At 29.5% G+C, this 13,799-nt stretch overlaps 1 protein-coding gene across 1 annotated transcript; it reads left to right on the top strand.

Annotated features, from left to right (window-relative positions):
• Nucleotides 1-10,428: 10,428 nt before the first annotated feature.
• LOC110660381 (coatomer subunit beta'-3) lies at nt 10,429-13,223 on the top strand. The gene is made up of 10 exons (XM_058149359.1): nt 10,429-10,550; nt 11,181-11,201; nt 11,340-11,401; nt 11,493-11,547; nt 11,639-11,675; nt 11,780-12,105; nt 12,203-12,334; nt 12,409-12,557; nt 12,677-12,745; nt 12,890-13,223. The coding sequence occupies exons 1-10, from the start codon at nt 10,548-10,550 to the stop codon at nt 12,945-12,947; spliced, it is 912 nt and encodes a 303-aa protein (XP_058005342.1). The 5' UTR covers nt 10,429-10,547; the 3' UTR covers nt 12,948-13,223.
• Nucleotides 13,224-13,799: the final 576 nt, after the last annotated feature.

Below are 13,799 nucleotides of genomic sequence, written 5' to 3'. Positions count from 1 at the left end.
TTGATTTTATAGAGAAAGCATACGCACAGATATGGAGGGCATGTGTCAAGGAGGCAGTTACTTAAACAGTTGTCTGTATTTTTGTTTGGTAAGGGTAGTTTGGTCATGCTGAGGGTCCAGGGTAAAAATTTTATTATTAATATAAATTCATTAATGCAATTTTTTAAGAAAAATTAATATTTAGTCTTTTTATTTTAATAAAATTAACTATTTGACTCATGTATTTTAAAAAATATACTATTTAGTTCATGTGCTTTGCTTTCGTTAATTATTTAGTCCCTCTATCAAATTTTCTATAATTCAATATATGTCAAACTATTATTTAGTCCCTTTATTTTAGTGAAACTAATTAATTAGTCGCTATATTTTGAAAAATAACCAATTTATATCAAAAGATGAAAAATAGAGAGAGAATGACGAGAGAAGGGTGTGGTGAAGAGGGAAGAAATAATAGGAGATAGAAATAAGGGAAAATAAGAAACAAATAAAAGCGAGAAAGTCAAGGCAATTTAGGTATAAAAAACAATATGAGGAATTAAAGAATTAACGGAACTAAATTATAGGAAGTAGCTAATATCTATGCATTTTTGAAACTAATTAGTTGGTTCATGTATTTTGAAAAATAATACTAATTTGAAAAACATATTCCAGATGAAAATTTTACCGTACAGCCATACGATCGGTCATGTTATATTGTAGTGAGTGTTGGGCACTGAAGGAGTTGTATGTGTCTAAGATAAGAGTTGTGGAGATGAGAATGTTAAGGTAGATGAGTGGCCATAGTAGACTAGATAAAGTCCATAATGAGAGTATTAGATAAAAGGTAAGAGTAGTGTCAATTGAGAATAAGTTGAGAGAAGGGAGATTGAGATGGTTTGGTCATGTGAAGCGTAAACATACGGAGGCTACAGTTAGACAAGTAGAGCACATTAGTTTAAATGAGAGAAAAAAAAAAAGAAGGGGTAGACCTAAACTGACTTGGATGAGAGTAGTACAACATGACTTAGAAGCATTACACATTTTCGAGGATTTAACCCAAAATCATTTAGAGTAGAGAAATAGAATCCATATAGCCGACCCCAAATTTTTGGGATAAAGGCTTAGTTGAGTTGTAAATTATTTTCCTTCAATTCTTGGCATATTATGTTTTTTATTGGAAAATAAGTTTCTTAAATTATCGCTTTAATTACTTAGAGATCTAGGAAAATTGATTAATCTTTTTATACATATAAATTATACTAATTTCTATCAAAAAATGAAAAATAGAGAGAGAGAGAGAGAGAGAGAGAGAGAGAGAGAGAGAGAGAAACAAATAAGGGGGATGAGACAAATTGAGTATAAAAAAATAATAAGAGAAATAAAAAAATTAACTAAACTAAATTACAATAACTAACTAATGTCTTTTTTTTTTTAAATATATAGGCTAACTAATTAGTTTTATTAAAATAGAGAGACTAAATAGTAGTTTAAGTGATATTAAACTTTTAACTAATGAAAAATTTGAAGAAAAAATAAAATAGTTTAATGAAAATAAAATATAGAGACTAAATATTGTATTTTTAAAATACAAAAATTAAATAGTTAATTTAATTAAAATATATAAATTAAAAATTGATTTTTCTTTTTTCACAATTTGTTGGGAAAAAAGAAATCCAGCTTATATTTCCCAAAAAAAGTATTATTATTATTATTATTATTATTATTATTATTATAAAAATTGAGTTCTCAATAATTTAAAAATCTCAATTTCTATTACATTATGTATTTTTCAACTCACTCAAAAGATTTTAATTATCTTACTCAAATTATTAAAAATTATAATAATTGATGAAAAAATAAATTTAATATAATTTATTAAAAAAAAATTCATGATACCATCTTATGTGATTATTCAAACTAAATAAGTAATTGATGTTAATTTAATTAAAATCCCGAGAGAATAAGAGGATTATCACATAAAACAAAATTAGAATAGATCTTAATGCCCGAAGAATCAGTTAATTTTATTTTTTAATGATTATTCGACACTATTTACAATCATTTTTACCCTATAAACTTTCAATTAGTGATTGTAATAGGATATTAAATCTTAATGTTGAGGGGATATTGACTAATGAATTGATTTTTAAGCTAAATAAATAAAGGAGTTTGAGTTATTGTTTTTATTTTTTATTTTTATTAATATAGTCGCATTATTAAATGAATTAACTTTCATTTTTTTGATGCGAAACATGGGTCTATATGTATAAGCTGATGTTTACTTATGAAAAATTATTTTCTGTTTTTTATTTTTTATTTTCAAAAAAATTAAAGTTTTTATTTTTTTTTTTATAAAAAATAAGAAGAAACATAGAAAATGTGTTATATGCAGATAATAAAAAATGATTTTCTAATTTTAAAAATTTAAAAATTATCCATATCTTTTATACTTTATTTATTTATTTTATAATTATATGATAATTTATCATTATAAATAAATATTTTTTAAATAATTATTTAATTTTAGATATTTAAAATTTAACATAATTTTAATTATAAAAAGTTATGATTTTCAATTTGAAAAACAAAATTTTTTTTATTAAAAAAATAGTGAAAAAAATACTTTTGTATATGAGATTCTTATTAATATTATTATTAGAAATGAGACTTTGAGTGGAATATCTCATATTCCCATTTTAGCTCCCCTCTTCAAGTAAATAAGCATTCAATCATGGCCGTCCAATTGAAGTTAGCTTGACAACAATTTGATACCTCACTTTTTCTCTTTTCCACTTTTGTCCATGTTTATTCCACCATTAAGTTTCCCTTCCAACTCAAGTTGTCCATCCATGTTTTGCATTACTATTGAAATATTTATTTCTTCAAATAAATTATATTTAATGATTCATGTTAAATTTAATATATTTTAATTATAAAAATTTTAAAATAATTAAATTATTCATTAATAACATTTAAAATATTACCTTTTTTAAAGTACTTTTTATTCTAAAGGCAGTCCTATCAAATAGTTCTGCCTAGGAACCAATTTGGTGTTAAAATATTTTTTATGAAAATATTTTTCATTATTTGATTGTAGTATTAAATTAATAATATATATTTATTTTATATATGTATAAATATTTTAACATTTTAATAAGATTATCAAAGTTTAAAAAATAAAAAAATGATTTTCTCTTTTAAAAATAAAAATGACTTAATTTTTTTTAATAGAAACATATTTTCCGTTGATCAAGTTTTCTGAATCCTAAAAAAGTATTATCCGTAAAACAAACGGAGCCTAATTTTTTTTTTTTTTTAAATCTTTTAAGGAGTGTTATGACAAAAGTAACCTCATGAACAACCATCTCATAGATGCAATGCATAGGCAGACTGTGAAGAAAAGAAGAGAAGGTTTAACTAAAAGCAATAAATAGCAGATTATGGAGAGAGCAATTTTGATTGTGATTTCACAATTGACTCTGAGAAAGTAAATACAAAACTCGATTGAAATCCATTTGGCAGATGAATTTATAAAGAACTTGACAACACAAAACATTGAAACACAGAGAGATCATCCACGTTGCAGTAATGTAGAAATGGTAGATAAGGGAACATTAATTGATGCCTAGCATTGCAAACTAGCCTACGACTGTGGTCGCAGCTCACAGACATACAAAGAAATTAATGAAGAACCTAGCAGAAGTGCAATCTCCTATTATTAAATTTGTTACTAAGCCAGGCTTATGCAAAAAGCCACATCTAAAAAAAACCCTTATGCATCAAAATTAAAAATTATAATGGTAGTGGCATTGTAACAATTTCTAAAAAATAAATTTTAAATTTCAATTTCAATTGAAATTAAATAAAAAATTATAATGATATTTAATAACTGCACCTAAATGGTTGGAAACAAGACCCCAGGAGCTACAGCACTATACTGCTAGTGCTTTCTTTGTTGGACTCCAATCACTATTTTAGAGCACCTTTTTTTGACCAAAACATAATCTTGACTCATTTTTTTATTTTTCTTCTGGTTAATATATATATATATATATATATATATTATAAATTCTTGAATCTTAGAGTAAATATAATTAGATATGATTTTGTCATCTTTAATCGAACTGGAGAGATGAAGTGAATTCGATGTCGATAGTTAACCTATTGCTATTTGAAAAAAAATAAAAATCATCTCTAATGGAAGAGAAAATGGACCGAATTTAACTTTATCCAAAAACTAACACGAGGGTAGAAGTTTATTAAAGTTTTATATATAGCACAAATACCTTATTTACATCTAATGTGGAATAACACAATCCCTCACGCATGGGCATAAACATTTAGAGTGTAAAATTTGTAGACAAACACATTTGGGGTGGTCCAACATTGAAGCATAACATGTAGAGAAAATAGACTAGCCTAACTCTACCCAAAAAACTAACTCAAGAGAGGTTTGCCTAAATCTTGTATATAGTATAAACACTTTATCTCAAATTAATGTGAGACAATATTAATTACAGTCAATGGCTCTTAATTAAATTAATGTTAGGGTATTTTTGGGATTTTATCATGATTTATATTGTAATTGGGTAATAATTAATTACAAGTGCAAATATCAACCAATGAAGGGACTTTTTACCTGAAGTCTTTATGTCAAAAGCACTTTTTGATTCAGACCATATATCTAACCTTCTGTGAATGATTGAGTTTTGAAAGTTGAAAGGATCTATTTGGTTTGATTCTTGGGATCTTGTTTTCTTTAATACCTTAAAGTTGAGTAATTAAAGTAGCATTACAAATATTAAGTACTGATTTCAAAATATATCATTTGCAATAATCGAAGCGTGCTTAATAAAAATATGGTATAGTGCCAATCAATGTCATGCACAAAAAGCATACCTAGCAAGAATTAATGAATTTGGTGAATATGAGATAATTTTTAATTGGATTAACTGAAAATGACTTAAACTTAATTTCTTAATGTAATTTTTTTCTTTTATCCAAAGGAGGGGATAAACACCCAAATTAAAACACAGAAAAATAAGATCTAACTGCCCTCACTATCCACGCGAAGCAACTACAAAATATAATTTCAGGAGGGGAGCTGAAAGACAAAGAACACCAATGCTGCACCTCAAGGAAAGATTAGCTCAAAAACTAATGAAGAAATGCATGTTATTTTATTAGAAAACCTGATTGAATTAAACTTTTAAGATCCTTTGATGAACCAGCATAGAATGATAATATAAAGAGTCAAAAGTTGCTGCTGATAGAGCAATCTGTGAGATTTGGCAACTTGCAAGAATAGAAGATTATATCACCAACCACTAAACATACTTTTGTACTCGTGGAAAAAAGAACAACAAAGAATATTTTTTTTTACTACAAATACAACTCGTATATATATATATATATATATATATATATACGTACATTATGGGAAGGACAGAGGCATTTCCCTATATATATGCGGTGAGAGGCCAATGTTCAAAGTTGGCTAATAAGCTTAAAAATCACCAAAATTGGAAGAGACCAGGACACAAATTATTTTGTCCCTATATGCGGCGAGGGATAGCAGCTTTTTGCTGGTTGCTGCTTTGCCTAAAAATGGATGGTAAAAAGCAGACGACCTTTCTTTTATTATTTTATAAAACCTTTTATGGAACCCACAATTGATGAACCAGATTTAAATGCGTATGGACTTCTTTAGAATCATTTAATTTTCTCTGATTTTAGATTGATGAGAATATTCTTGTTGTGGTGTTGGAAAGAGTTGATAGGTGCGCATGGTGTGCCATCACTGCTGGGAATATATAGTGGGGTGCGGTGGTGTTTTGATTCTTGCAATAACATGCATTAAGGCAGTTCAGTTTCTAGGGGTTCTGCTGTTAACACCTCATCATTTGTTGATAAGGTTTTTTTTTTTTTTTTATAATCTTTTGCCCAAGTAAACTCTGCGCTTGAGAGGGAAACAATTTGTACCGTTAATATTTTGAATATTGAAGTGATCGATCACTTGCTATATAAACCCCACACGTTTTCTTCAACATTTAAGCTCTTGTTTAGTTTGGGTAACTCAATTCAGGAACTTCTTAACTTGTCCTTGACTTCTGGGAAAGTTCTCTTAATTCTTTCACTTCTAACTTATTTACTTCAACCTAATTAAGTTATTTTCTATAAAGTGAACTTTCCAAGAAGTAGGCATTTTGAATTAAATAAGTCCTCAGTTAGGTTTCAATGCGGCATGACATTGAAAGAGGCCGGGTACCCTCTCCTAAAAAATTTTATTTGTGAACAGTGATTCTAATAACCAGTAAAACAAAATGAGTTGACATATAATAGTGCTTGCTTGACAAGGGTCTAGCTAGGGTCCAACCCTATTTCACAAATATTAATTAACCCTGATCGCAGAGAGGCGATTGAGAAGAGAAGTGAGTGGACAAATTTATTCTTTGGAATATACCAGTTCCTTCAGGCTTTTTGCCGCACCTGTACACAATATTTTCATGGCTATGATCACACTCAGATTGACTTTTCTTTCTTTCTTCTTCTTGGGAGGAGTTCTATATACAGGAACTGCATGGCCGTCCTCCACTAAAGTCAACTTTGGGGACCTTCAAATCTTGAACTGCTAAATATGCAAAGCTTCTGCGCAATTTCTACCAATAAATCCATAGTGGTCAAGGCACTAATAAGAACAAGAAACGTATAATATATTGAGACAATCTATGGGATCACATAGGTTTCCCTGTTAAAAGTAAAGAAAATTGATAAAGAAAAAACCTGTATAATATTGACTCATGAAGATGAAGGTAATAATAATAATGATGATATATTTCTTGGACGTAATAATTTAATGAGTGGAGTGAGATAATTTTGAACTTATTGATATAATTGTAGAAAACGACATGCTTGTCAATGTAAACCTCTATATAATTTTATCACAGCAATGAAATTTTAGGCCAAATCATCATCTGGGTTTTGAAATAATTAATATTTCTAGGCGGAGGATTGCATAAAGCACTACTCTAAATAGTTTGAATTGTCGAGTGATATGATATTTGTCAGTACATGTCAAACATGAGCTCTGTGTAAGCCACATTATGTGGTAATATTTTAAATCACATTGTCATAAAAATCGATCACAGTAGAGATTGGAATTTGGAACTGCCATGATAAAAAGAAGCAATATCTTGTTATATTTATATATTTGTTGTATTGTTTTTTCATTTATTATTGTACTTTCTATCCATTGTTGGTGGAGATAATGATTTCATGAATATATATGTATAAACTATATGTAATAATACGCATATATAGACCCATTTCATGAATGATATCTGAAGAAAAAGCAGAAAGTGTATGTGTTTATAATTTTATAATGTTAATGCTTAAATTGACTTGAAGCTTTATAACATTTTGCAGTTTATTAGTTGGTGGTATAATTAAAATCATAATAATGAGCAAGGCACTAACAAACTAAAATGAATTGGTATATGATCAAATTACACTTAATAATATTGTTTGAGATTTTTAATATATAATAGATATACGATTATTATTAATACAATTATAATATCATTATTATTTTAATAATAATGTAATTAAATTTCAAATTTTAAAAGGCTACAAACCAATCTGAATTTCTAATTTGAATCTAAATACAACATTCGCTAAATTAATAAACCTTTATATTGTCAGATTTGGAGGTGAGAACCGTTTTGGTCACCTTTGCTTAGTTCTTTCTCGGTTCATACAACACTGGTCTCAGTTTTATTGATCTTTTAGCGTTTGCTCCATGCCCCCATCCTCCATCTGGATTTTAAGTGTTAAGCAAGTACAACTTTTAGTTTGAATGAGAGCTCAAACGCTCCCTCTAATGCTGTTGCTATCCCTACCTGTTACAGTCTCAACTTGCCTCGCGAATTCTCCTTCGAAGGCCAGTGAAACGTCGCTAGTGAAGGAGGTTTTAGTGGAGATAACTAATCAAGGACAAGGATGAAAATGGTATCCGAGTTAGACCCATTTTAGTCTAGGAAGTCTTTATCTGGTCTTGAGTCAAAGTTTGTAACACTGTATCTTTTAGTGGGTTTTCGTCTTGTAACCCACATTTTCATCCATTGAAATATATTTTTTATTAAAAAAAAATATTGTGATGTTGGTGTATTTGAAGCAATATTTACTTTATATTACATTTTTTAAGTTGAAAGTGTAAGCTGTGGGGAATAAAGAACAAGAAGATATATATACAATATTATGAATATGAGAATCGGAAAGACAACTTCATTTTCATGCTTTTGTTTCGTAATCTCTGCCTTCATTTTGCTAGGTCTCTAGTTATGATTTGCACTAATGCCACACTATCTCTTTCCATTACTTTTTTTTTTTTTTCACCTCTTATCATACACTATCTCCTAGATTAATGTTTACTCATTAAGCAATGTCTAGCAATATTGTAAACTTAATTCTTAGCAGATAGCACCAACTTTGGCTATTAGCCCGTAACTAAGTCCTATGAACTTTCTTTCCATTTGACGGCAAAGAGCAATCGAACACCTGTGGAAGTCACATCTTTGACCAATATACATGGGCGTTAATGGCAATGTTTGGCAATGTTTGTTTTGCATTATTGCAAAATTGGGTAGCCTAATGTTTACTTATTAAGCAAAAGAGATGTATGATTGCAATTACTCAACAAACTAACATCTCTAATTAGATTTATGGACCCAAGTTGATTTTCTCTTTCTTCAAATTATTATTTTTTTTTAAAAAAAAAGAAAAAGATGTGGTGAGGAATTAGTTCATGTTATCAAAATTTTTTAATTAAATAATTTAATTCTAATATTATTAAATTAAAACTTATAAATGGATGGCATTATATTTTAATTTTTTAATAAAAGAAATGTGTCCTCCACATAGAATGCCACTTCCATTATATTGTTACAAATCTAGGAAGTAGGAACAAGTCATGATTGAGACCATCCTTATCCAAATTCTGCATATCACATGGGAATACCACAATCACATTAATTACCTAATTATATGTATCCACTATATATTTTTGCTAAAAATTATTAGTTTAAATCAATGAAATTACTTTAAAATATGCAAGTGAAAGTGATTATATAATATTGGACTAACAAGCTAATAATTAATGTCATTTTTTTAAATAAAAGTAATAAGAAATTAATTTAATAATAAATTATTGTTTATTTTTTATTAATTATTTTTTTAATCTAAAATTATTAAAAGAGAAAAGGGTGTCAATATTTAATATTCAAGTTTAAAACCTTTAAAATTAAAAATTGAAATCTAAATATCTAATGGGTTAGAATGTCCTTTTGAATAAATTTCACAAGTAGGTTTATTGTGAATATTAGAATAGAATAATTCCTATTCTTTCTTGAACCTGGAAACACTTTCTTTTTGTGTTATTGGAAATTGTTTTTGCTCTTCATGAGCAGCACAAAGCCCATAAGTCTTGTAGCCTAAGGATTGGACTCAACAAAAAGGAAAAGCCCATGATTTTGGCTTTGTTTAATTAGATTTTCAATTATTTTATATTTGAAAGATTGTGTAAAATTGTGGAAGAAAATATATATTTTATTACTTTAAGCTCCATTCGTTTTAAAAAAATGATTTGTATATAAAAAATATTTTTTATAAAAATATTTTTCATTATTTAGCTATAATATTAAATTAATTATATTTATTTATTTCACGTATTTATAATTGTGTTCGCATTTTAATAAAATTTTTAAATTTTAAAAAATAAAAAATGACTTCATTTTATAAAAAATTGAAAGTTATTTTTCTTAAAAATGACTTAATTTTTCTTTGATTAGAAAAATATTTTTTATTAATTAATTTTTTTAAATATTTCCAAACATTAAAAAATATAAAAATATATTTTTCAAAAAAATATTTTCTTTGAAATAAATAGAGCCGAAATAATTAACTTAATTTTATCTCTCTCAACTTTGAACTGTAAAGGTAATATTATCATCGTCTCATTAGCTTTAGGAACCGATGGATGAAATTAAGTCTACTTTAATTAGTTGTTAAATACAATTTATGAGAATGAAAATGATTTTGAAAGGCTTGATGTTTATTTGACAGTCGAAGGGGATAGACGATGAGCCGATAATCGCGTATTTACAAGTCAAAGCACGTGAGCTCATAGGAATCAACTCCGAAAGTAACGACATAAATTATTGTGTAATCTCAATCTCACCTTCTTCGAATTAACCCTTCGTCCCCGGCCTCTAATGGCTGCCAGGGTCAAACTACGCGGACACTGAAACTCCATCTTAGCCGTCCAATTCTAGCGCTTGAACACAATCGACGGTTTGGGGCACATCGGATGACAAGATGATGGGAAAAGTCTCAATTCTGGATTTAGAAGTATCTTGTGATGTTGATAGGCATGGGATATATATTTTCCTTAAGTGCGAAGTTTCCCTTCGTTTATATATAGAGCTTTGCTTCAATCTTATCTCTCACAACATTTACAAGCTATTTCAATTCATCAACACTGCTTCTTCTGTTTCTTATACCAAATTCTGAATATGGTGAGCTGGTTCTACACTTTTCTTAGGAAAAATATTTTACCTTCATGGTTAATTTTGTATTTTTATTTATTTTTTAAGTAATTTTTATCTCATAATATAATTAATACTAGAAATGTTCTATATTTAAACTCTGCCATATAGCTTTTTTCCTCTACTAAATAAGAATAAAAAGCCTCATATACCCCTCCTTTAACGGAATTTTATATATCTATGTATGCATTTTTTTTCAAAAATAAATACATACATATATACACAGACTTAAAAGAAGATATACGTTTCTTTGAAAAATTATAACAATTTTATTAAGATGCACTAACTCGTATAAGTTCATATGTCTCTCTATCCACAACCCCCTAACGATCGATGCGGATCTCAAAAGATCAGCTCATTAACAAATGGTCTCACCCCGAATTTTTTTTGTACCGAACAACACACTGTGACTGTTATCTACGTTCTATTTGACCCAAGCAACACAATATGATAGTACTTATCATATAGGAAGGAACTCAGAGAACTAAGCTCTGATGTCTATAACATTTTTTATATGCTTTTTATCAGAAAAAAAAATGCTCCATTTTTATTTCCTCTTGGACTAATCAATTTGTGTTTTGTCTTTGTTTTCACACGCAGGCTCTTTCATTGGAAATTAAGGTTCCACATTTCTTTCTCTCTCTCTCTCTCTCTCTCTCTCTCTCTCTCTCTCTCTCTTGTATTTTTGCAATTGATTTATATTACAGAGCATTAGCAAACTGACACAGTATAATTTGTAAAATATGTTTTCTGGTGCAGAAAGAATTTACCCAATTATCAGAAAGGGTAAAATCTGTGGATCTACATCCAACTGAACCATGGTAATTAAAATTCACTCTTCCTAATTTTGATCTTAATATTAATATATTTCCTAGCATCACACTAATCCACTAGTTAATTATTTTCATGCAGGATTCTTGCAAGTTTGTATTCAGGAACTGTCTGTATCTGGAACTACCAGTCGCAGGTATGCATAAACATGCCTTATTATCCCTTCGGCCCATTACCCAGTTATATTTTAGCTAGTGCTAACTTAGAACTTGTATCATTGATGCTAGACCCTGGAGAAGTCTTTTAAGGTCACTGAATCCCCAGGTATATTTCTATACCTCCCACATTCCTTCTCTCTTTTTGCACACCATATAAGCTCCTTGCCTATTTGTACTCACTCCTTTATTTCATCTGCACAATTCTTACAGTGAGGTCAGCAAAATTCATTGCAAGAAAGAACTGGATTGTCACTGGATCAGATGACAAGTTCATTCGCGTATATGATCAAGATACAATGGAAATGATCAAAGAATTTGAGGCACACAAAGATTACATTAGGTGTGTGTCTGTCCACCCTTCTCTTCCCTGTGTACTGTCATCATCTGATGATATGCTAATAAAGATGTGGGATTGGGAGAAGGGCTGGGAGTGCACTCAGACCTATGAGGGACATTCTCATTATGTGATGCAATCAGTTTTTAATCCAAAAGATTGTAATACATTTGCAAGTGCATCACTTGATGGAACTATAAAGGTATTTAGCAAAACTTGGTGCTAGCCATTTTGTTGTTAAAAGCATTCTTTTGTAAGTTTATAAGATGTTTCAATGTTCTACTTCTTTTTCTTCTTAGATTTGGAATCTGAATTCCCCTGCTCCAATTTCTACATTGGAAGGGCACTCAAAAGGGGTAAATTCTGTTGATTACTTCATCAACAGTGAAAAAACATATCTGCTAAGCGGTTCTGATGACTATACTGTCAAGGTATGCAATCCTACAAATCTTTTTCTTTAGCTTTTCAGTAGTTTGCATATAATTAAATGCAATGAGATCAACAGGTTTGGGACTACGAAGCCAAAACTTGTGTCCATACATTAGAAAGCCACACGAACAATGTTTGTGCAGTCTGTGTCCATCCAGAGTTTCCCATCATAATTACATCTTCTGAGGATGGGACTATCTGTATATGGGATGCAAACACTTACAGGTAATTAATTATATATGATCCGTTTCTACCTTAAAGCTTCAAGATCTTGTATTTTTGGTTCTGCTAATTCGCATGCAGATTCTAAAAGTCCTTGATAATTCTGACCTATTAACTTGCAGACTTGAGAACACATTGAATTATGGTCTTGAAAGAGTCTGGACTGTTGGATGCAAGAAAGGCTCAGACCAGTAAGTTCCTTTGCCATAATTCCCAGCAAATAAGTTAGATGTGATCAAAATTACTTGTATATAGGCATAATTAACAAGCCCATTCTCGAGTAAATTTTCCCACCAGTAAGCTCCTTGACTGTACTCCTGTTGTGTCTCTTGCAGGGTTGCATTTGGTTGTGATAATGGAACCATTATGATCAGCGTTGGTGGCTCAAAATGAGAGGCAACAATTCCAAGAAATAATTGTGGAAATAATTCTAGCGACTATTAGTGTTGCTTTTGCTGTTTGTAAAATAATGGCTACTAGCTTGTATTTTTATTTCAAGTATTAGACCTTGGTGCCCACTCTCGGACGGCCTTATCTTGACCATAAGATAAGGCACCGATTATTACATGTACCAGGAGGAATAACGTGTACTAGTCTTGTATGCTCTTTTGCCTTATTTGGAACAAGAGATTGCATATAAATATAAGGATTCTTTATCATGGATAAAAAGCATAGCAAATCAAGCAGTTAATGTTCCCCATTTAGATGTATTGATCAAATGTCAACAACTTTGCTTAGTAATGCTAAAAATGTATAATTACCATAAGAAGTTCAAGAGAGCATAAAAGGGGAAAACACAGCCAAGAAATATTGGCAAACCATTGAAGGGAGAAGAGTTGGCAGGCTTGTAGTGATGTGATGCGCATGGCAATTGAAGAGCAGGCTTGTGGTCATTAGTTTATTTCTGATATTATTAACAAGGGAATGACAACAATTATGGTGATGATGACTGGGCAATGTTAAACATCGAGTGGTGATGGTAGTGATGGCAGCTGCAACAAAATGTTCATCATATTAACATATGTAGGCTTGAATATAGAAGTTTTTCATTCTCCACAATCATTTAAAGGGTTGGAGAAGCATAAAATTGTTTTAAATTTATAACCCACAATTTTTTTTAGGCTTTAAAAAACAAATCGCCCCCATGTCAAAGCTTTGATATCAACAGTAGTTCTAAAAAAATAACTTGATCTATATACTTTATAATGGGAAATTTAAAAAATAAGTTTGAGTATTTTAATGATT

Source organism: Hevea brasiliensis, chromosome 1, assembly GCF_030052815.1.
Source record: "Hevea brasiliensis isolate MT/VB/25A 57/8 chromosome 1, ASM3005281v1, whole genome shotgun sequence".
In the NCBI taxonomy this organism is placed as follows: domain Eukaryota; kingdom Viridiplantae; phylum Streptophyta; class Magnoliopsida; order Malpighiales; family Euphorbiaceae; genus Hevea; species Hevea brasiliensis.
The sequence above is the reverse complement of the archived record's forward strand: the minus strand, read 5'-3'. Positions and strand labels throughout refer to the sequence as shown.